Raw genomic sequence first — 23,698 nt, forward strand, 5'->3', positions numbered from 1 at the left:
TCGCGGCCCGAGCCGGCGCCCCGCCGCGCCGCCCTGGAGGCCGGGTTGCCCCTCCGCCCCTTCCCGGCGGCGGCGGCGGGCAGAGGCGGCGGCCCGGCCGCGGCCCCCAGGAACCCCTTCGCCCGCCTGGACAACCGGCCGCGGGCCGCCGCCGAGCCCCCCGAGGAACCGGCCCGCGGCCAGCAGGAGGCGCCGGGCCCGGTGAGTGTCTCGGCGCTCGGCAGCCGCGGGCTCGGGGCTCCGGCCGCGGAGAGGGCTGGTGCTGGGCGCGGCCCTCTTGGGGAGAGGCCGGCCAAGACCGCCGGACACCCTGGCACCCCTCCTGGAGGGCGGCTGCCGGCGGAAGCAGGAGCCCCTTTCCGTGGCGTTCAGGGCCCCCGCTCCCGCGCGCAGAATCACTGGGAGCGAGGAGCGGGGAGCACTCCGGGGTCGGGGTCTGCCAGCGTGTCTCACCCAGGGCCCCTCGATCCTCCGATGGGGGACCCACACGTCAGGCGCTAGACGCGCAGCCCCTGGCCTCCCCGCGGCTGCGGCGGCAGCTCCGACGGCCCGCGCGGGGAGCAAGCGTGTGCACACGCCAGGGCGCGCCGGTGACAAAGGACCGTGCTTTTAACCCCAGCTTTTAGGTGCTAATCAAGAGAATGACTTGCCGAGGGAAGAGAAGTTTCCTGAAGGAACAGCCGCTCCTGAATCGCTGCAGGTAGTACTGGCGAGTGTCCTGAGCGCGCGCGCCCTGCGGCGGGAGTGCGCGCTTCCCCGAAGCGGGTTGCTCGGAAAGGGGTTTCGCAGAGAGCCCCGGGCCTCGGACGGCGCGGGGATGCTCACAACGGCGCCAACGCCAGCGTGAGCGAGCGTGCTGGGCCCCCTCGGCCTCCGGCGGGCGATGCTGCCCCTGCGGGGAGTGCGACCCCAGCTCTGCGTGCGGCGCCAGCCCCGCAGGCTCGGCCGAGCCCCTCGCCCAGTCTTCCACCGGGTCCTCGCACCCCCTTCCCGGCGCCGCTGCCCGCCGAGCCCCCCGGTGCCGCCCGCTCCGTTCCGCGCCCCGGGGACTCGTGTCTGCTGGGTGAAGGAGGGCCGCAGTGTCCTAAGGGAGCAGGCGGGAAGCGCCCGCAGACCCCCGGCCTTCCAGAAGTGCCCTTCCCGGGGGCTGTGGAAAGTACTTCCCCCTCCCCAGAGACACAACCGCTGTTGACGCTTCAGCACAGCCCCTTCCAGCCTTTTGCACACTGTGTAGTTTATTTTCAATGTTGTTTATTAGACAGTTCATAAAATTTTGACCTTTTAGTTATGGGTAATGTTACTTAGATTTGAAAGTCTTTTTTCCTTGTTACTCTACTAATTTTTGTGTCCTTTGTTTTCTAAAAGACTCCACACGTATCATCCTCCGAGTCTGATATCCTGTCCTCAGGAAGTACTGAGTTACCTGTGGACTGGAGCATTAAAACTCGCCTCCTTTTCACCTCTTCTCAGCCCTTTACCTGGGCGGACCACTTGAAGGCCCAGGAAGAGGCTCAGGGTGTCGTCCAGCATTGCAGAGCGACAGAAGTTACTTTGCCTCCAAGTATACAGGTAATTCTGAAGGAAAATAGCTACGTCTTAAAGTAACAAACTAAGTGTAAAATGTACTGCTCTGCGAAGTATCAGAGATATTTCCTTTCACTAATTGTTCAACTAAACCATTCTTTTCTAAGGCCTTTTGAAAAAGATAATACAAGGAAAAGAAATGAAAAGCAATCGAGTAGGATTGCAAAGGCAGATTGGTTATTTTACTGATTTTCTCACATTTAATGTATACTCTACCTTTTTTTTTTAATTGTGGTCGTCATAGCTTGTACCGTAGTGAAATTTCGGTTGTACATTATTATTTGTCAAATACCATGTAAATGTGCCCCTTCACCCCTTGTGCCCACCCGCCACCCCTCTTCCCCCCGGGAACCACTAATTTGTTCTCTTTGTCCTAGTTTGTTTATGCTCCACAGATGATGAAATCATATGGTGTGTGTCTTTCTCTGTCTGGCTTATTTCGCTTAACACGATGCCCTCAAGGCCCATCCAGGTAGTTGTGAATGGGACGATTTCATCTTTTTTTAATGGCTGAGTAGTATGTTTGCACCACATCTTTATCCACTCATCAGTCAATGGGCACTTGGGTTGCTTCTACGTCTTGGCTATTGTGAATAATGCTGCCATGAACATAGGGGTGTATGAGTCTCTTTGAATTGTTGATTTCAAGTTCTTTGGGTAAAGACACAGTAGTGGGATGGCTGGGTCATAGGGTATTTCTATTTTTAATTTTTTTTTAATTATATTCCACTTTTTTTATAGTAAACTTTATTTTCATTGATATTTCATTTAACATTATTTCAGAGTAGGGCTGTGCTCTAAGATGAGCAAAAGAACAGATATGCTAAATCTCATCAGATTTTTTTCACACTGTCCCTTTGAGTAGGGTATGGATTTTCAGGACCCCCAACATTGATACCTAACCTTTTACCCCTTGTGACTTTACCTACAGACACAGAAAGAAGAGATAACATCAACCAACAAGAATCAAACTGTGTGAGGGTATTAGAATAATAAGCTCTTGTGTTATACATTACACACCTCTTTAGGATTGTAATGATAATGATTTTTTTTCCCTGCTAAGTTCAGTGCCTTCTTTTTTTTAAGTAAGACATGATAATACATGTAAATCCTGCACTTACTTCTCTTAATACACTAGGAATAGTGGACGTTTTAAAATTCTTTGAGTCCAAGCTGGGACATGAGTATGATTGATGGGGTCCACTGAACACACTAATTCCAAGTTTGACAGCCGTCAGCAAACTGGCACCCACGATTCTCATTCCCATAATGCCAGCCAAGGTTCCAGATGTAGCTAGGAAACCCCAGATGTTCCTCTGATCCTGAGACAGCTGATAAGCACCCAGGCCTGCTAACCCACCGAAGAGGAGCCCAGCGGCCAGGGATGGGACACTACCTGCTTTTGCATAGCCAGTGATCCCACCAGAAGCAACCAGTGCTGCATAGCCAAAGCCAATCCAGTGTAAAGGCACTAGCGGGCTGGAGTCCTTCTGCATTGTTCTCTTTCACCCTGTGCAGACAGAAGACTACACTAGGCCTGCACCGAACCGCTTTCCGGAAGGTCTCCGCAGGTCGACCGGGGTGTGCCAGCCGCAGGGCCTATACTCTACTTTTTTAAATGCACTAATTCTTGCTACCTAGGTGATGGTTAGTTGTAAATTTAGTAAAGTTAATGAGTTCTAGAATGGTTTTAGAGAAGTGTAATTGCGTTACTTTCAGGTTTAGCCCATCAGCTCAAACTAGGCTAAAAGGAATTACGTAGAGGCCGTAGCACATCTCTTTCTTCAGTAGATCAGGATGATTTGTGATCCACATTTTCAATTTTTACTGGCTACTTTTGAAACAGTGTCGTCAGGGGAGCGGAGTTGAACATAGCGTTACCTACACACACACCCCCCAGAAAAATATGGTCATTGTTCTTCAGGATGGTAGAGACAGGAGAATGTTCCCATCTGTGTTTAAGTGTGTATTCTGATGTTTGGTTTAACAGACTGCCATTGCTGACAAGAAAGGTTTTTTCAAACAAAAAACCCATTTTAGCCCATCTTAACAGTTAACACTTTCCTGTAGGAAGCAGTGAAGATTGTGAGAATAAGTTTGGTATATTCAGTGTCTTTTTAATGAAATTTTGTACTTCTAATGGGGCAGAAACTGTCCACTATCATCTCTGGCTTTTAGGATCCCAAACTCTGCACTGAGCTCCGCTGTGCCTTCCAGCAGAGCCTTGTCTATTGGCTCCACCCTGCCTTTCCGTGGCTGCCGCTCTTCCCTCGTATCGGAGCAGACAGAAAAATGGCTGGAAAGGCAAGCCCTTGGTCAGCTGATGAAGCCCTGCAAGACATTTTAATGAGTGACTGGTAAGATTGGTAAAAATCTGTGCAATCGAGTGAATTTTCATTTTAGCAGTATTCTCTTTTTTTATTATTTATAAGATGTGGAAATGTATAGCGAGAGAAGGATTTCTCTGTCCTTCTGAATTATTTTACCTAAACTCTTAATAAGTAGCATTTAAATTGTTTACTTTTTAAGCTGTTGTTCGCTCTTCATGCGGTCGTGGAATGTGTTTAAGCATTTGATAAGTATATATAGACAGAAGTCTTTAATGTTACTCCTTGTCAATGGCTGCTTCCTGTCTCATCAGCAGAAGCTGCTCAGAGAAAGCAACCAATTATCAATTAAATTTTGTTTAAAGAAAAAATGGTTAGTGTTTAAGTGGTAAACACTACTTGTTAAAGTATTTAGAAGTCATCAAGTCCCATGACCAATTTTAGCCTTTAAAGCCAAGCTGTATGAAACGGCAAAAATTCAAACCATTATCTCTAGTGTTTGTGTTGTGTTTTAAATCAGGCGAGTATCAAACTGAATTATACAAAATTAAATTTTAGATTTTGAATTAAATGTTTAATAATACCTAAATAAAATAAACTTTTTTTGCTTCCTAGGTCTGTGAGCTTCACTTCTCTATATAATCTGCTGAAGACAAAACTTTGCCCCTATTTTTATGTTTGTACCTATCAGTTTACTATCCTGTTCCGTGCAGCAGGATTAGCAGGAAATGATGTAATCACAGCTCTCATATCTCCTACAACTAGAGGTTTAAGAGAAGCTATGAAAAATGAAGGTAAGGGGCCAGCCTGGTAGCGTAGTGGTTAAGTTTGTGGCGCTCCACTTGGGCAGCCCGGGCTGGCAGGTTCAGATCCCGGCACAGACCTATCACTCATCAAGCCGTGCTCCGGTGGTGACCCATATACAAAAAATAGAAGAAGATGGGCATAGATGTTAGCTCAGAGCCAATCTTCCTCACACACACACACACACACACACACACACAAAAAGAAGGAGGTAAACCTTAGGTTAAAAATGAGAATACCACACTAGATAATAGACACTTTACTTAAAAGCTAAAATTTGAATTCTTTTAACAGTTGAGTTGTCTTCTACGAGTTTTACCTATATTATTTTAAGAAATGTTTATTCCTTCACTTCTGATTTTTTCCAGCAGTCATTTAAACTGCCCCTTATACATAGCTTTAAGTTAATAGTGTTCCCTTCTCTGATCTCTAAACACGTGTTGGCCTGGAAAGTCCAAATCTGAATATACTCTGCTAGAAATTTCTTGAGAGTGCAAATTACTTATCCCCTTTAAATAACATAATTTTCTTTTTTTTTATTGTGGTAACATTGGTTTATAACATTATATAAATTACAGGTGTTCATCATTATATATTTCGACTTCTGTGTAGATTACATCATGTTCACCACCCAAAGACTAATTACAATCCATCACCACACACATGTGCCTAATCACCCCTTTTGGCCTCCTCCCTCCCAACAGTAATTTTCAAACTGGGTCAACTCATTAGTGGATCATGAAATCTATTTAGTGGGCTCAGTCAGCACTGTTTAAAAAAATGGAATCGAGTAGAATATACTTTATGAAAGAGTACCACATGTAGTAAGTGTATGTATTGTTTCCTGAACTTTTTGTTTCAAGGAGGGTGTGTGTGTGTGTGTGTGTATATTGTGGGTTGCTGTCAGGAAAGCTTCAAAACTACTGCCTCAATAGATCAAGTGTGAAAATTCACATTTTCAAATTTCATACTCTCTGACACTGGGCACTCCTTTTAAATTCTTTTACATTACATTAGAGAAAACTCAGTTACCTTTTTCTTTCCTCATGTAGGTATTGAATTTTCTCTGCCTTTAATAAAAGAAAATGGTCAGGAGAAGAAAGCATCCAGAACAAGCTTGGGACATGAGGAGTATGTGATTAAAGTAACCTTTTACATCATCCTGTGACTTAACTCAGTGAAACAGTTTTGTAGAGAAAACAGCTTTATGAAGTGGGGACTCTAACTATGGCCATTTCCTAGGGAGCAAGCAATGAGTGATGAGGATGAAGAAGAAAGTTTCTCTTGGCTGGAAGAGATGGGTGTGCAAGATAAAATTAAAAAACCAGATATACTCTCCATCAGGCTGTATCCTTTCAGTTCTTATTAACTAGAATTGATTTTCATTGAATTAAGTTAACGAGCAATGTAATACTGTCTGGTAATTTTATTTGACTATAATCTTAAATGATCTTAAGATCATATTAAAACTAATTCTCCATTTTGACATTAAATAACAAACTCCTAAGTGCCAATAAACTGTCAACAGTTATTATTAAACTGTTTTTTTTAAAGTGAAGTCATTCCATTTTGGTTAAGTTTATGGGCAGAACGGAACATATTTTTGACTAGAGAAGAAATCAGTTTTTTTAGGTGTCCATTTACAGCAAATTCAGATGGTCAAAGAGAAATCATTTTGATTTAAACAGATGCCTTATAATTGTAGTGAAGAGGGGTGGTAAGAACATTTCCAGTTTGGAATGGGGATAAAATGGTCCCATGTGATTCAGAATCAAGATACCTGCTTTTCCCACTGGTTGGGATTTGCTTTTGCAGTTTCCTTGATTGTCATCTTCAGGCGTAAAGAAAAACATGAAGTACAAATGGACCACAGGCCTGAGTCTGTTGTGCTGGTGAAGGGAACGAACACCTTTACGTTGCTAAATTTTCTGATTAACTGTAAGAGTTTAATTGCTACCTCAGGTCCACAGGCAGGACTTCCACCGACCCTCTTATCCCCCATAGCTTTCCGAGGTGCCACAATGCAAATGCTTAAGGTAATAAAAAGAAAAAAGAAATTCTACACTGTTTCTCATAACCAAGCTTTAAGTACTTTTCCTCTTTGGATAGGGTAAATTCCTGATTTGTTTTTAATAACTCCTAGCATTTTTACATGGAGTGTATTTTGTTTTTGCTTTCCTCCCAGTAAAAAAGTTCTTATATAAAGTTCTATCAAAGGAATTAAATGACAGTATATGAATTATATGAAATGTTTGAATTATATGAAAAAAATTTATTAAATTGGCAACAGAATCATTTTGATGTTAATTTCCCTTTTCGCCATAGGAAAAGTTGCTTAATCTCATTTTGTCTCATTTCTTAACCAATGAAAGAACATAGCCAAGAATATTGTTAAATTATAGATCTCAAAAAGTGGATCATGGATAAGTCAAAAAAATAACTGTATATCCATATTGTTGGAAAAAATCCTATGTGTAAATACAAAATATATACTGCATGTTAATAGCAGTAGAATTTTGTTTTCCCAGTATCCTGCGTTGAAAGTGTATTACTAAATCATAAAAGGATACCAATACCATATGAGAAAACTATAATAGATTTAAACTGATAATCTCATAATTTGGAGGAGAGGATGCTGGAGACTACTAAACATTTTTACTCATATAACATTCTTTTGACGTCTTATGAACTACCTTTGTTCCGTAACTATTAAAGGGAGGAAAATCTAAATGAAAAGCTAGTGAACACATTTTTTGTTAGGGACAAAAGCTCAAGAAATGGTGACCATAAATTTCTTTAAATCTTTTCAAAGGCACGAAGTGTAAATGTGAAGACACAAGCTCTTTCCGGATACAAAGATCAATTTAGTTTGGAGATTACAGGTCCTGTCATGCCTCATTCTCTACATTCTGTGACCATGCTACTCAAATCTTCACAGAGTGGGTCGTTTTCTGCAGGACTGTATACACACGAGCCAACTGCTGTATTTAATATCTGCCCACCAGTGACAGAAGTACAAGATAAGGTAAGTATACAGCTATAAATTGATTATTTGTAGCTAGTTTCCTCAAACTAGATGGAGAAAATAAGTGATTTGTGATGAGCCAAACTCATGTTTCAAGTTATTAAATGGTACTACTTAATTTTATCAATTATAATTACTAGAGGAAGGGATATGTCTGTATGTTGTTTTTGTAAGGTAAATTTTATGAATTCAGGCTATTGTACTCAACAGTGACTAAAGAACTTCCCAAACAAAAAGGCGTTATTTTCATTGTCCTCTCAGAACCAGAAATTAAGTGTCTAATTCATTTATTGTATAGTTGTTTACTTAACCATATTTGCCTTTAATTTTGGACATATTTTTTTATTTAGAGGTTATAATTATGACCTTTAAAATTGCCTCTCATACTTTTATCAGTTTGCTAGACTTAGAAAAATAACCCAAATTAATATTTTTGGATGCTGTCACTACGCAAAAATTCTTAGGGTCAACTTCTATCGATGATGATGACTTGCCCCTACCTTATAAACATGAATACAGCATTTATTTGTGAAAGTTCCCATAGTAGTTATTAAAAACTCAGTGTTCAAAGACTGATGGGCTTTTTACTGACTCACATACAAATTTCCACAGGAGACCGTTCATGAGGAGCTTGCTAACTGTGGGTTGCACCCTAAGACTCTGGACCAACTTAGTCAAACACCAGTGCTGGGGAAATCATCTTTACGGCATGTGAAAATGAGTGACTACATTTATAATTGGAGATCCTGAACACCAAAGTAAGCCTAAAAGGAGTCTATGAGGAAAAAAAAGCCTTCTAGCAAGGAAATTCAAGATTCTTATACCTTTGGCTTTAAAGTTCATTTTGGAAGTTAAAAGAAAGGAATTTTAAAACATTCAAATGTTTATAAACATTAATCTTGTTACATTTAACTTTTACTACATGCGCTAAGCAGTACAATTGAGGTTTCAAATCAACATTTTGTTTTTACTATTTTGATTATATTCAGGTGTGAAAATAAGTGAAACGTTTAAAAACACCTCAACTTGATTGAGAATTCTAGCTCCCTACAACCTAATTATAAACTGAGTAGAAAACAATGTGTTTCCTTGCAAATGGGAAATTGAGGCTAAGTTAGTATCAACTATCTCACAGCATTGTGACTAATGGCATCCGGGCACAGTTAAACAATTTACCTAGGATTATTGGCAGGTTCTCGTTTCATAAAGGTAGAAAACAAATGTAGATAATATCTACTGAGCTGATTGTTGATGCTCCCAGCTTAGTAGTTCTCCTACTGATTTACAATTCCTCTATTCTCAAATATATTGTTTTTTTACTGCATGTTAATTCAGCTAAGGGTATTTTGTATTCCGTACAGAATAGTGTTGAGTTGTAAAGTATGCTCGGCTGTCACAGCAAAGTAGTAGTTAATGTTCTTGTAGGTATTTATGTGTGTGTGTATATATAATTCAAATTTTCTAAATAAAAGTGCTTAGAAATCAAAAGCATTGGGTAAAGAAATAATAGTATTTAGTGAAGAAGTATTTGTTCATGTTATAAAAATCCAGAAAATAAAACACCACATTTATTCCAGAGAAGTTTATATTTGGGCCTTAAGCTTTTGAAAATAAAGTTTAGAGACATAGCATATGAATACCACTGTAATACACATGAAATATTCTATCAGACCCTAAAAATTAACATAAACTTAAACTTTCTCATAGTCAACAAAATAATGGCTGGGTGCCGATTTTATTAGATAAGTTGGTTACAGCATTTTAATTATCATTTTACGTCTATCTAGGTGTAGCTGAAATTCAAAATGCACATCAAAGTAAAACTATATCACAACTCAATGCCATACTAAATGTACTTGGCTTCTGCAGTAAAATTCTAGTTGGAGTTAATTTCGACTCCCTTCTCATGGCCCAAGTGGCTTTGATGGGAACACAGAACTTAGTGCTGATCATCACACAACATACCACTTTCTTTTTATAACCTCTACAAAATTTTAAGGGAAGATGGTGGCATTAGCCCTGTGGAACAGATCTTGCTTGATTACCTCAATAACACTGGCCCAGTATCTGTCCAGCAGAACCCATTGTGAACTAGTACAAGGTGCACAGCCCTTCACTGATTACAGGCAAGTGTTACAGCAGCCTAGCCATAAGGAAGGGAAGTTATATCATAGTACAAAATACAGTATAAAAGCGTTATTTAACATTCCACACTGAAGATTACGGATGCCTTCAAACAATCGTTTGGATGTTAGCCACTTAAACAAATACATCACTAAGGTAAACAATATAAACATACCAAAACCCTGTATGGTTAAATACAATTTCCATGGTACAAAAATCAAAGCCTGGAGATGTTTTGTACAGATTGCTTTTTACACAATGTCTTAAATTGCCAGATATTTACAACATTAAAGAGGAAGTACATTTTGATGCAGAGTAAAATTATCTGAAATGATTAATATAAAACCTCAATCTATCTACGTGAGGCACTCCTGAAGCAAGTGGCATTAGCCATGAGGTCCTTTGGTACAAGGCCCATTGCTTGAAGAACCACAGTAGCTGCTGTGGCTTTAGCATGCTTCTTATTAGGGCTGGCAAAGCTGGGCTGGTAAGCGCTTCCATTTATCAATACCTATTCAAGAAAAACATACAATTGGGCTGGTAAGGGCTTCCATTTCTCAATACCTATTCAAGAAAAACATACAATAAGAACAGCATCAAACTTTAATATCTATTAGCTTTTTATTTTTTCACTAAATGCTAGAAAAATAATCTATAAAAATATAAAACCCATACTACATAAGTCAAATTAATCTCAACCCAGAAGAAAAGGGACTGCAAGTTAAGAGCAGGTCTCCAAATTGAAGGAAAAAAAAAGGGCCTGATAAGACTACTAAATTAATTCCCCAAGTTCCAGTAGAAAATGTCAACAAATTGTTCACCAGATTTTGCCCACATCCTTCCCTCCAACATTTTTAAAAACAGTATATTACAGGTCACTTTAAGCACACGTAAATGTTTAAAACTCCCACCACTCTACCCACACAAATAAACACTCCCAACCCACAAACAGTATATTAATCCTGTGATCCTATAATGTTTATCCCTCACCCTCTAACATTGTCATCAAATTATTAAATGTATACAATTAATGCAGAAATTCATATTTACCCTAAAGAGAAAATGTTTGCGATGATCAGGGCCACTATCATGGACCAAGAGAAATTCAGGTGGTTGCCACCTTCTCTTATTACAGATTTCCATCAAGGCAGAGACAGGATGTTTGCCTGCAGAGAAAGAAAGAACCACTTATTAATTATTTCCACCATCTGTGGCGACAAATTATGAATTCAAGGTAGCGATGGGGAAGAGGAAATTCAAAACTGTCTCTCACCTGACAGATCTTTCATTGCAGCAGAGAAGTTCCCAGACCTCTTTTGTGCTCTTTCTCCCACTGCAACAAGACCTTAAAAAAAAAGTCAAACGTTCACTGAATAAATTTCAAAGCAGCAGTTGTAAATTTTAACAGCAAAACGACGATTCCATCTGTAGTAACCTGAACCTCAACTCATGCCTTCAAATAAAACATTCAATAAATTCTCATTACCCTTGATTTCTATATCCATCTTGACTTCTCTTTTGCTGTGTTTCAATATATAAATCTATATTTTCATATACCTTAGTATTGGAAATCGTATAAAAATCAAATGTTCAGAAAACACAAGAATATGTGAATACATATATAAATTAAGTGCCCTAATTATCAACAGCTCCAGGTCTGTTTCTTTGTACGTTTAAGTAGCAGTGGCTATTTATTGCAAGTGATATCTAAAGGTCTCCCATCCCTTAAAAAATGATGTTCAATTAAGAAGTATGTTCCCCAAAAGGCAAGGATTTAGGCCACTAAGGAAATAAAAGGTAAAGTGAGAAAGGCTGTCTGTATGCATAAATGGGTCCATTTTTTCCCCAGCAAACAATCCCTTTCTGGCTTATCAAATGTGAGATGGTCTCAAAAGACAAACATAACCTCACTGCATAACCTACTTTTCCAAAGGGATCTAACTATGTTACTATCTAAAAATCAATGCTTGCCCACTTCCATTTATCCTAGGAGGAATTCTGCAACCAGTTCTTTGCTAATTCTGCTAGTATGCTTTCCCACACCCAGGCCATGTTGCACAATTCCAAAGAAAATGTTCCCTGGAATTACACAATGCATCCACAGATATTTTGTTCCAATAAACCACCTTTTATGACACAGAATTTTTTCAACTTATATAAGCAATATAATGTCAATGTGACATAATCGGCACAATGTCCTTTTCAGATTTAAACTTTGAACCAATACTACATCATAGGATGATTCTCATGTTATTTCCAGCCTATTTTTGAATATCACTATTACAATAAACTCCCTCCAATTTGAAATAAAATGGCAACAGAGTATTCTACAGGGATGACAATGTAGAAATTCTGATGCAAAACATTTTTTAAAGTACATAATTTGGTCAGAGGTAGTCAGTTTCCAAACTCATTCAGGCAGAATAATTTAACTGCATTAACTTCAACTTTCTATTTCATTACAAAGGTAAGGAAAATAAATATCCGTTTTAAATTTTCCAGTTTCTAAAAAGCAGTCTTAAATAAGCTACTGAAATCACATTGAGCTGGCAGCCCCATGTGATTCTACTTAGGACATTATTCCTAGGGAGGAAATTATTTAAAAGTTACCAATTGTCTGTACAGTAAGTATATTTTTAATACTTAGCAACTAGATGCAGGCTATATAGATAGACCCTCCAGCCCTCCGCCCCAGGTATCTGAGGACAGTAGCAAAATGCAGGCAGACAGAAAAGTTCCAAGGTGCCCCGAACACAGGGCAGTATGAAGAGGTGACAGTGATGTCAGCAGCTGGTCTACTGTTCTCCAGCCCCAACCCAGAAGAACTCAATTACTGAGCTAGAAAAAAGGGTTTATAAGGTGAAGACAAAAGAGCATTCTAATAGGAAAGAAGACTATATGGGATACAATAGCTGAGACAGAAAAAATACATAGCAAAGGTTGCATTAGTGTCTCCACCTATATTGATATAAGCCACTGAAAATGAGCTTCATTTTCCCAAAAACAGCTATATATACACCAGAAGTGGTGCCTCCAGTTCAGGATTACTGACATCAAAAGAATATATGAAGGTAATGAAACTCTAAATGTTAAAGGATGATAATAAACGTTCCCCCAAAACACTTACCTTTTCGGTCTGTCTTAAAGTCAACTAGGATAGGTTCCTTATTTCCTTCTTTGTTTTTTCCTAATCCTTCTCCTTCTCTCCAGCCCATTTTTCTCATCAAAACGGCTCCCATTCCTCCAGTTACTGGGGCTGCTCTTAAGAACTGATCCTATCCAAAGAAAGAAAGGTAAAATGTCCCCATTTTACAGTTAGAATTTGACTACAAATTCTCAGTGTAACTTTTTAAAAAAAGAAATCTTATTTTACTTCTAGAACTGTTATTATAGCAATTAAATTTAAATACTTCTATACTTATATACATACTGTAGTGTGTATGGTCTAGTTATTTTCACATTAACATAATAGTACTTTGAAAGTCAAATAAGGCAAATAAATGGCAGTTTTAAAACAGTGGCCCCTTGTGCCCCCCTCCAAAAAAAAAAAAGAGAACAATCCTGTTTTCGTCCACTATTTAGGTTCACTGGTATCTCTTCTTAGCTTGCAAAATAAAAAGAAGGCAATGTTAAAACAGTCAATAGTATTAATTGTCCCGGGTGTACCTAGTTAATGATAAAGCCCATAAATCATTTAGAAATAGTTTGGACACTGAAAAAGCATATTGTTATCATCCAAAGTTTTCTTCCCCATTCTACCATCAAACAAGTATAAGTATTTTACTTAGAAAATTCCTATGAAGCAAACAGATAACTCTTTAAATTAAATTTACACAATAAGAAATGGAAGACAATCATATAAAATACCCTGAAATTACACCATACTGAATCTGAATTCTTTTAAAACCTATCTTGATGTTAAAATACTTTTAAAAAACTCCTTAAATGTTTACATACCTAGGCCTCGGTAGCAGCAGTGTTGTGAATAGTAGGGCTGGCACTGACCGGGGCAAGAAGACAGCTACAAGGATTTGGCCCTGAAACAAGTTTCCATACAGAGGGGTGAAAGTTCACAGGTTATTCTGTGAACAGTCATCTCTCTTGTATCCAACCCACTGAACCATAATTTCCATCAAAGCAGCAAACCACTTAATGTCCTACGATGCACAACTATATACATTAGCATGGTCGACAGCTGATTATTTCCGCACATTAAGAAATAATGCAATGCCTCTTTTTAAAGGGCATCCATGTACATATAACAAACTACTGAATTCTACTGTTGATCTTTATGACCATTTTTTAAAAATTTGTAAGATATATCTGCAAATCATGCCTTATTTCCCATTGTTATTAAAGTTTAGATTTATATTCTCTAGCAAACATATATAGCAAGTCATTAACTTATCAACAGAGGGAGTCAAAAATTTTGATAGCTCTGGAAATAGTATGCATTAATCATTCCTGTATTGATAAGTTAAATACTGAACTTTTAAAATCTTGTTTTTACACAGTAGTAAAACTGTATAATCTTATTTTTTCCCCAGCTTTTTAACTATATGCTGGGGAGAAAAACATGCCAATGATGTGTGACTAGACATTAAGTTCAACAAAGTGCTCTGATGGAAGGAGGCAGCTGCGGAGGTAGAAACATACCCCTGGTTCAGTTCCTTATTTGGTGCAGGCCATGCAGTGTTGATGTATAAGAGAAAAGTTAGCTGACGCTTGGATATCAACTGCCTTGTTGCTACACACCTAAAATGACTTTTACTTACTTCCAGGTTCATCCGCCCCTCTTTTCCAGGAAACACTCCTAAAAGAAAGGGCAACTGTGCAGAGTATAATACAAATCCCCAAATAACCCAGGTTTCCGATTTTGTTTCTATTCTCTAATATTGTCATCTGTTTCTTTACCCCAGTGTGTATACAGCTCATAAAAAGCTGATTAATCTACAGAGACTACAATAATAAACAATATTCATCAGGGTCATGTCCGAATCATCTCATTCCAGAAAACAAAGATTCTTTTAAATAAATAACCATTTAAAAATTTTTTACTGACAATACTAAAAATCTTATTCTTTTTCATCTAAGAATATACTGTAACAAACTAAAAAATAAAATGGAAAATGTTGGCATTTCATGTGGATTTAATATATAAAGAGTGCTGGGCTACAGCGAGGCAATAAAAGCCAAATGATCATTTGAAAAAGTTTTCTAAACACAACAAGTAGATAGTTTTGTAAAATCTCTCTGCCACTGAAGATAAGTGTTAAGTTTTCAGTTGCCTAATAACTTTTCCACATGTTCTGGCTCATTTTTGTAAATAAAATGTTCCTTCCTTAATTCATATTAGTAGCAAATATTCTTCAGTAACATATAAATTGAAATTTTCCTGAGAGCATTGCGTTCTTCTCTAACTACTTAGAAATCTGGTCTGATGAATGAACACATCTTTATCTCATGATAATTTATCAATAATTTACATTAAATTTACATTTTAAATGATGTAAATTATTTATTTGAAATCAGTCAACTGCCTACAAGACTGGAAATCAAAAAAAAATTAAGGGAAAGTTTACAGGAAATCAATTGAATCAGTAAAAGATTCACTTTTTTAAAGTTATGTTAACATGATGTTTAGAAGTATACAAGCATTATGCATCAGCACTTCTTTATACCAATGATGACCAAAATTATGCACTGGAATCACATTCCCAAGTTTCTACCTAGTAATGTACATGACTATTTAATTATTATGTACCTATACACCAGATAAGCTTCAATTCTAATTTCCTGAAATACTGAGTACCCAGCTTCAAGATTAAATAGTATTAAATAATATTAAAGAATTAAAACTGTTAAAGACATAGATATACGTTTCTAATTCTTCCCAATAAGATGAAAGCCACTTTCCAAATACTATGCAAATCACTTTCACATTTTAAAAACTGTAATACAATTAGTACAAAATTAATTCAAACTTAAAAATATTTTGCTAGATTATCATCTTTTTTCCAACACGAAACACTAGTAAACTACATAAGTTGTAATCTTGTAATGAATCTGACCGTGTACTCACTATACACATATTAATGCAAGTATTTCCCCCAAAAACTGGCAGGCAAAGTGAGAATATATAATGTTTTGCATTAATTTGTTAATAAGAGGACCATCAGTGATAAAACGCTATCAAAACTGAAATAAATGTTATGATATTAAAAGGTCCAAGGCAACTAAAAGTCCTTTTCAGAAATTCATCTCATTCACTAGCACTCACGGCAATCCTCTATAGTACTCATCACATTACTGATTACCACCCTGTAAGGGAGTAATAAGCACTTGTCTTCACGTGACCCTTAGAGACTGAAATGCCAAGTAATTACTTGCCCATAATCACAAAAGGAGTCAGGAGTACAGCGGGATAAAGAAACCTTCCCAAGCCATTAGACCACACAGCCTCCCAGTTTCAGCACAGCTATGTTGCCAGTACTCCTGAAACAAATTTCCCATTGCCCATCCAACCACACCATGTCCCTTCACCAGAACGCATTTCTTCAGAAAGCCCTTCTTAACCACCTAAGACTCCCCCAACAATGAGGCAGTCGTAGGTGGAGTTCACAGGTCTCACTGCAGGAATCTGAAACCAGGAGCACCTACATCTTCACAGCACGGGGCGTCCGTCCTCTCCCTTGAATTTATGTCTTACATATCCTGTTTCTTCATGAGATCAGTGGTTCTCAAATTCAGCCTGTGGATCACCAGAGGCCACCAGGGCCTAAATGGTGGTCCACAGATAGTATTCTCCATCTCCATCCCACTCCCTTCACCACCCTTCAGCAATGCCCACCCCACGCGCTCCAGGCATCCTCCCCAGCCTTCCAGTCCCATGGCAAAATCACCACATGCACTGCTAATACTGGGTCCACCCAACCACTTGCTGCAACTAACAGCTGACAACCACAGGGACCTGAGGCTAGAGATCACAAGAGGGGTGAGGAAAGGGGCCTAGGGAGCTTAGAGGAGGGTGCAGGCACTAAGGAAAGGGAAAGAAGGACAGAGGAACGGAAAATTGGGGTGGTACAGGGCTCTTGGGGGCAGTGATCCACCAAAAATAAACCTGTAATAAAGTATCCCATGTTGAGAAAAACTTTGAGAACCACTGCTTTGAAATTAGTAGTCCAACAGGAACTGTGGAATATTCTGAACAGCACCTGAGATACACTGTTAGCATTAAACACAGTAGTAAAAAACCACCCCACAAAAACCAGCAGCAGCAATAATAAAAATAACCTCAGGATATAAACTGAGTGGCTCTTGAGCCATATTTATACATTTGCCATTGTCTCATGAATCAGGTCCGTCTTCAGTGTCCATCCTGGAGTATATACACATAGCAAATTTACTCATGAACTTTGGTTAGAGTCACTGGCCTCTTAGTGCATTTTTAATAAAACATTTTCTAAAAGATTTTAACTTTGTACTTGGACATTTTTGTATGTGCCTATGTTGTGTACCTTTTTAATCCAGGCTTGGGCACCAGTATTGGCCAACTGTTCCTGTGTCAGAACCTGTACTCCTGTACTTCCTGTGAATTGGCCAGGAATAGAGTTCAGCTGAGCCCAGGCATCAATCTGAAGAAAGGAAGACACCTCAATTAACTAAGTAAAATTACTTATCTAGTTAAAGTGTCATGGTATTAACAATTCTCTAAATGAAATGGTTAATTTAGTTCCTGAAATGGCTGAATAACAGACTTGAACATTCACCTTTTAAAACAATACACTGAATTTATACATACTTAACTGTTTTCCTAAACACTCCAAAGCAGTTTGATAAAATTCAATGAATCCCATTAATAACAAGATTTGAGATACATCTCTAACAACTAAAAGCGTAGCTCTAATATTCATTCTTTAAAAAGATCACATAGATAAATGTCATAATAGCCTGAGCTTTTAATTAATTACATTCTTTAAAGTATTATAAATCCAGAATAAATTCAAGATATATGCTTAAAGAGTAATAAATACAGGAAATTGGTTCAAACACATAAACGGCTTTCTTTAAAAACTGTGCACTACATTATCACCAGCATTCATTGTGATGGTTCAAGAATCAGTTGTCATTCATTCAAAGTTTATTTCGTGAACACCTGGTATTGTAGGGCAATGTATTTCCTCTCTGTCTGAACATGTACTTATGTTTCCATACAGCTCTACCATAGAAAAGTAGAGGAGAAACAGAGAAGCTGTCCACTGTGAAAAGCATAGACTCTGGACTCAGACTACCTGGATTTGAATCCCCACTTCCCTCACTTTCTAGTTTTGTGACCTTGGGCATCACTTAACCACACTTTACCTCAGTATCCTCAGCTGGGAAACAGGAACTCATAATAGTGCCTAAATCTCACAGGACTATTAGGGGCACTTAGCTGTTATAATAGACCAGATTATAAACTCTATGAAGGCAGGGAATTTTTTTCTTTCATTCCCTCAAGAAACAGTTCCTGCCACATAGTACACAATAAACATTTAATGAATGAATGATCAGGCCCCAAATCGCTGATCTCATTTAAACTAAACTAGCTAATTAAGATAAATGATTTATTTTCCTGGATTTTCAAGATAAAGACCTACATTTCAACAGCATGCCACAGACTTTGCTTATGTCACAACCATCTAGTTAGCAAAAATCTCATTTAGACATTCAAACTGCTACATACCCGTTCCTGAGCTCGATTTAACATGCTCATTGCTTCAAGGTCAAATGCATTCTCACTGAGTCTTTTCTGAGCAAGCGCCCGCTCACTCATTGCTGTAGAAATGTCCACAGGCTAAGAAAGAAAACATAGATAATTATCTCAAATTACAATAGACCCCCTACATTCTGAAAAATGCTCATATCTTTAGTTGCTACATGTCAAAAACAAAATAACAGTCATCTATTAATAATCTTGTAAAGTAGGAAGAAGATTCAAAAAGGTAAAATAACCTTAGAAAGTAGACAAGGATCGTTTAAGGTAAGTTACAAAGTATCAGAGGCAGCAGTTGAACTCAACCCAGAATTTGATGTCATATTTTCTACTGTATCAAATTATGATCATAGAAAGTTCCACAAAGGACTTAAAAATCTCTAGGCTTCACTAACAAAATAGTTATTTATAGTGAACTGAGAATTTTAACTATTTTTGAACTATTAATTTCATACTCATCAGTAGTTTTCATTTTACCCTACTTATTAGCATAACCTTCAGAAGCAATAAGATTCTTGAATAAGCAAGTAGAAAACTATCGTGTGGATGATCTCTCACTCATCTGCACGTCTTTTCACCTTCTTGCGTTGTTCATAGATATAGTTCAGTCTTAAGGACTCATTTTCTTCAAAGAATATAATGATTATATAAATAAATTAATCTTTTGTCATAGTGTATATACATTTATGACCAAAGTTAAAATATTTCTTTGGGGGGCCAGCCCAGTGGCAGTGGTTAAGTTTGAGCACTCTGCTTTGGCGGCCCAGGGTTCACAGGTTCGGATCCAGGGCACAGACGGACCTACACACCGCTTATCAGGCCATGCAGCTGCAGCGTCCCATATACAAAGTAGAGGAAAACCAGCAAGGATGTTAGCTCAGGGACCATCTTCCTCAAGCAAAAAGAGGAAGACTGGCAACAAATGTTAACTCAGGGCCAATCTTCCTCAAAAAAAAATTTCTTCGGGATTAACATAAATTAAACATTTAAAATAAAATACATTTGAAATGTCTTAGATCTTTCTTTTCAAAGCTCATATTCTACCTGTAAAAACCTTATGCTAGGCAGAAGTGACTATGGTTTAACTTCTTAAAATGCTTCATAATGTCCAGGAAAATTCTTAAAGGTAGTCAGTCCCCTCCTCTTTAGAGCAAATTCCCAATTTGTCAGATTTGTGGAAGGCACAACCACACAAGGGAAAACCTATCAACTAAGTATTTGATGTTTTTTGTTCTAACATTAGGAGCTCAGATTGATTTGTATCAACTCACCAATTCTTAATACTTGTTTTTCTTCTTACACAACTTAACCCATTAATATTTCTTAGTTATTTCACCCAAGAAAATTCGTTTTTGGAAGAATGCTTATCTGACATGGGAAGGTTTTCCTATATTCATATACAAAGAATGATTAGTAAGTACTGTAAAGATATGACTAACATAAGGAAGTCAGTAAAATAAGTTAGCTAAGGATTTTTCAAAAAGCTAAGTGAAGGCTACCACCTGTAATTTGACTGTGTATTGCATATAAATACTTGTTGTAAAAACAAGACCTATATAGTAGAGAAGGGTATATGACTATGAGTAAATATTTCCTACCTTCAGAACCCCTTAATCACTCCATTCTTAATTATTTTGCTAAATCACCTAATAATATTCCTTCAGTGAAATTTTTCTTCCACAAAGTATAGATTCTTACATATTGCCTTCTTAAAATGAAAGCAAAATTAAACTGAATTAATTCTGTAATTGCTTATGAGACTGTCTGTAGATCTCAGGAATCAAAGATCTTAATTTCTTAATCAAATTAGTAAATTACCCACACTAATTGGAATATTTCTGGGGCCCATAAGAAATAATCTAAGCAGTCAGACTGAAACACTAAAAAACTTAGTATGTTCACTTTTCACTTACTTCTATTATAATTCTAGTTAACTGCTGAGACTTTAAATGGGAACCCAGATATTTCAGGTCAAAATTTATGTTCCTTTGGCCTACTTTAGAAGTTTTCTTAGGATTACATAGGATTATTGATGTAATTTTTGGAGGCCCACCAAATATATCTCAAGTATTGCTCATTAGCCTTGCCAGCATTATTTTGGGTTTCATAGCAGTCCATAAATCTAGGTGTTAGGGTGTTTAGGTATAAATAATAGGTTTTTATCATAAAAACTCTAAACTCAGAGGAGATACTGAGGGAAATCTATCTACCCACCATCCCAAGCACTGACCCCCCCATTTCCAACTATAAATTAGCTACAGAAATGTAGTTAAGATGGCTCTGAAAACTCCAAATTTTCTAGAATACAACTGATTCTTCCCAAGTGGAAAGCAAATGAATATATCTGTGAATTCATCCTTCTGAAGACATATCTTTATCCTTTTTTCTCTTGAAGACTTTACTGAGTAAGCAGGTTATCTAAATGCCTCATCATTTATCCTCAGGATGAAATTTCATTCAAATCTCAGTAATATTTTTTTTTCTTTTTGTTGGTGAGGAAGATTGGCCCTGAGCTAACATCTGTGCCAATCCTCCTTTATTTTGTATGTGGGATGCCACCACGCATGGCTTGATGAGCGGTGTGTAGGTCCGCACTCAGGATGTGAACTTGTAAAAGCTGGACTGCCAAAGTGGAGTGTACGAACTTAACCGCTACATCACCAGGCAAGCCCCTCTCAGTAATATTTTATGTTAAATGCACATCTCACTCTAAACGAAATTTTAATATACCAAAACCTTAACGTTTAATAAAACTTAGTTTAGATAAAATTACAACTAGTTTTTCTCCTGAGGTAATACAACTTTATTTAGTCTTCAACAGGCTTACCAAGTGAACTGCAAGTTCATGTCAAAACTTTATTACCAAATAGTAATTTGACTATTAATTTCATATTCATATTTTTTAATGTGAAGCAACATACTCAAAATAGAATGAATTAGGATTATCTTAACCTTTTAAGGATCCTCAAGAGTTTGCATCAAAAAGCCTGCTTTTCTTTCAAAAAAGAACCAAGCATGTTTCCAGGTTTTCAAGGTAACTCAGAATATGCAATAATGCATAAAAGCCCACTATAATCTCCAAAGCATTAATATTCAAAGACTAGACCAAATGTTACACATCAGTATTAAAACAATCATAAAATATCACAGCTACCCTTTAGAGCGGCACTGTCCAACAGAATTTTCTACAGTGACAACTAAGGAGCATTATGAAATGTGACTAGTGCAATTAAGGAACTGACTTTTCAGTGGCTAGTGACCACCATATTGGACTACACAGCACGTGTGCGTGTATATACGGAATATAGTGAACTATACTGTAGAGTTTTTAGAGCCTTAACCATCTTTTAATGTTGCTCAGAAACAGGAATGTGTGAAAGGTACCCAAAAAATGACGCTAAAAAGCCATTCTAAAAACTGGAATAAAAAGAATCTTATATCTCACAGAATATTATTATCAAGTTGTCATCAACAAGCCTTATTTGTTTCCACTGATACACTACAGACTTTCTACCTAATGTATAAAGTATAATTATGATTGTGTAGTAATATTCTAGGTATTATAATATTGGGGAATCGGGTGTTTAATTTCCTTTTCCCTAGGCCTTGGTCTAAACGGTGAAATCTACCTGAGAGTGTTCCTGGATTATAATTCCAGTTCTCACCTTAATAAACACCTATCCAAGTTATCTGACTTCTCTACTTTAGCAGCAAAACAGATTACTACTTCTTCTATAACCTAAAAAAGGTGTCAGGAATAATGAAATATACAAAGTAATTGGCACCATGTAGCATGCATTTCATGGCCTAAGTTATAATCATGTACTTTCTGTATCTTCATTTAAAAAATTCTTCCAAGTCAATTTACTTCCCCGTTTTGTTACCCAACTGTTTACAGAAATAGAACAAGTACCTAAGTATTTCTTTAGAAAGTCACTGAAAGGATATAAAAGAGCTAAAGAGAATTATTAGGAAATAAGAAAAATAACTCCTGTAATACAAAAATTATCTTCAACACAGGTAATTGCAGGTATCTCAAATTAAAAGATGGTATAAAAGGAAAATTTTAAGAAAATAGAACTAAAGAGGCATCTGACCTATATATAAAACATGATTTTAAAATACTTATAAAAAAATACAGAGCGGTTCATTATAAAAAAGGAGATGACAACTGCAAAAACAAAAGCCACACTAAATACAGAATGTCTCAGTTATGTGTTTGGTTAGTTTTGAAAAATAAATTATGAACCTTTCTATTATATCATATAAACTTCTCTAATGCAACTCTTAGTTAACTTATACATTTAATCTAAATGATTTATAACCGGAAAACAGCTAACCTATTAAATGGTTCCAAGACATTCAGCATTAATCACCTAGAAGAATCTAAGAAGAAAAGAATGAACAACAAGGCTGTACTTAACACACTCTAGCACCAGAACCTATATGTTTAATTTCCAATTAAAATTTTCATCTCACCCCAAAAAACTTAGCTTCCCTAAACTTTCTAACTTTAGAGATTCTAAACCTAAGAGAATTTTAGCTCCACTGGGATGTGGAACTATTCTGCAACAATACGAACCAAGCACACTGCCTGAGAAAAATTATCTTAACATGTAAGCAATCACTAGACCTAAATGGAGCTACCTCTGGACCTTTAAAACATTGATGATTGATAATAAACGGAAGGAAATTTTATGTCAAATATTACATTTAAATCTTCTACCCAATAAGCCTTTGCTAACATTATTACCAAGAATTAAGGCCCCCGAGGACAATTTTAAGATATTAGTTTTCCAACATTTTTTATAACTCAAATTCACACAAATATGGTCAAAGTTCTGCAGTCACTCCTTACTGAGGATGATGCTGGCTGGCTTCTGGTTAGGAAGACGATGCTATGGCAGTAGGGCACAGTCTGATGAGTTGATATTCCGTAAGATATGGATTTATGTTGATCCATCCACGTCTATCCACTCAAAACTTAAGTCAAAGAGCACTCATGTGCAAGACAATTGGTAGGATTGAGGATTATGGCAAAGCTGAGATAAAATCTGTGATCTTTGCCTAAATGCTTCA

The 23,698-nt window shown here is 37.6% G+C and overlaps 2 protein-coding genes across 4 annotated transcripts in view; one reads left to right on the forward strand and one right to left on the reverse strand.

The window, feature by feature from the left end:
* Positions 1–9,160, forward strand: LOC124234391 (protein downstream neighbor of Son-like; the record flags this gene model as incomplete). Its single annotated transcript, XM_046651753.1, has 10 exons — positions 1–201; positions 620–700; positions 1,366–1,569; positions 3,763–3,941; positions 4,527–4,705; positions 5,768–5,846; positions 5,958–6,062; positions 6,553–6,751; positions 7,528–7,740; positions 8,353–9,160. Coding segments are annotated over 10 exons (1,578 nt in total), but the record flags the coding sequence as incomplete, so codon positions are not given.
* A 147-nt stretch (positions 9,161–9,307) lies between these two features.
* The window catches only part of LOC124234292 (protein SON), a 31,825-nt gene continuing 17,434 nt past the window's right edge, over positions 9,308–23,698 (reverse strand). Inside the window, exons 7-12 of one of the 3 annotated variants that reach the window (XM_046651577.1) lie at positions 18,590–18,700; positions 17,382–17,498; positions 12,992–13,139; positions 11,138–11,209; positions 10,915–11,030; positions 9,308–10,375 (exon numbers count right to left, since the gene is read on the reverse strand). In XM_046651577.1, the coding sequence (XP_046507533.1) occupies positions 10,217–10,375; positions 10,915–11,030; positions 11,138–11,209; positions 12,992–13,139; positions 17,382–17,498; positions 18,590–18,700 (723 nt within the window). In that variant the 3' untranslated portion in view covers positions 9,308–10,216. Of the gene's footprint in view, positions 10,429–10,914; positions 11,031–11,137; positions 11,210–12,991; positions 13,140–13,821; positions 13,902–17,381; positions 17,499–18,589; positions 18,701–23,698 lie in introns of those variants that run through there. The other 2 variants (XM_046651578.1, XM_046651579.1) reach the window with 2 other exon arrangements.

The sequence above is a fragment of the Equus quagga genome, unplaced genomic scaffold (genome assembly GCF_021613505.1).
Source record: "Equus quagga isolate Etosha38 unplaced genomic scaffold, UCLA_HA_Equagga_1.0 73442_RagTag, whole genome shotgun sequence".
Taxonomy (NCBI): domain Eukaryota; kingdom Metazoa; phylum Chordata; class Mammalia; order Perissodactyla; family Equidae; genus Equus; species Equus quagga.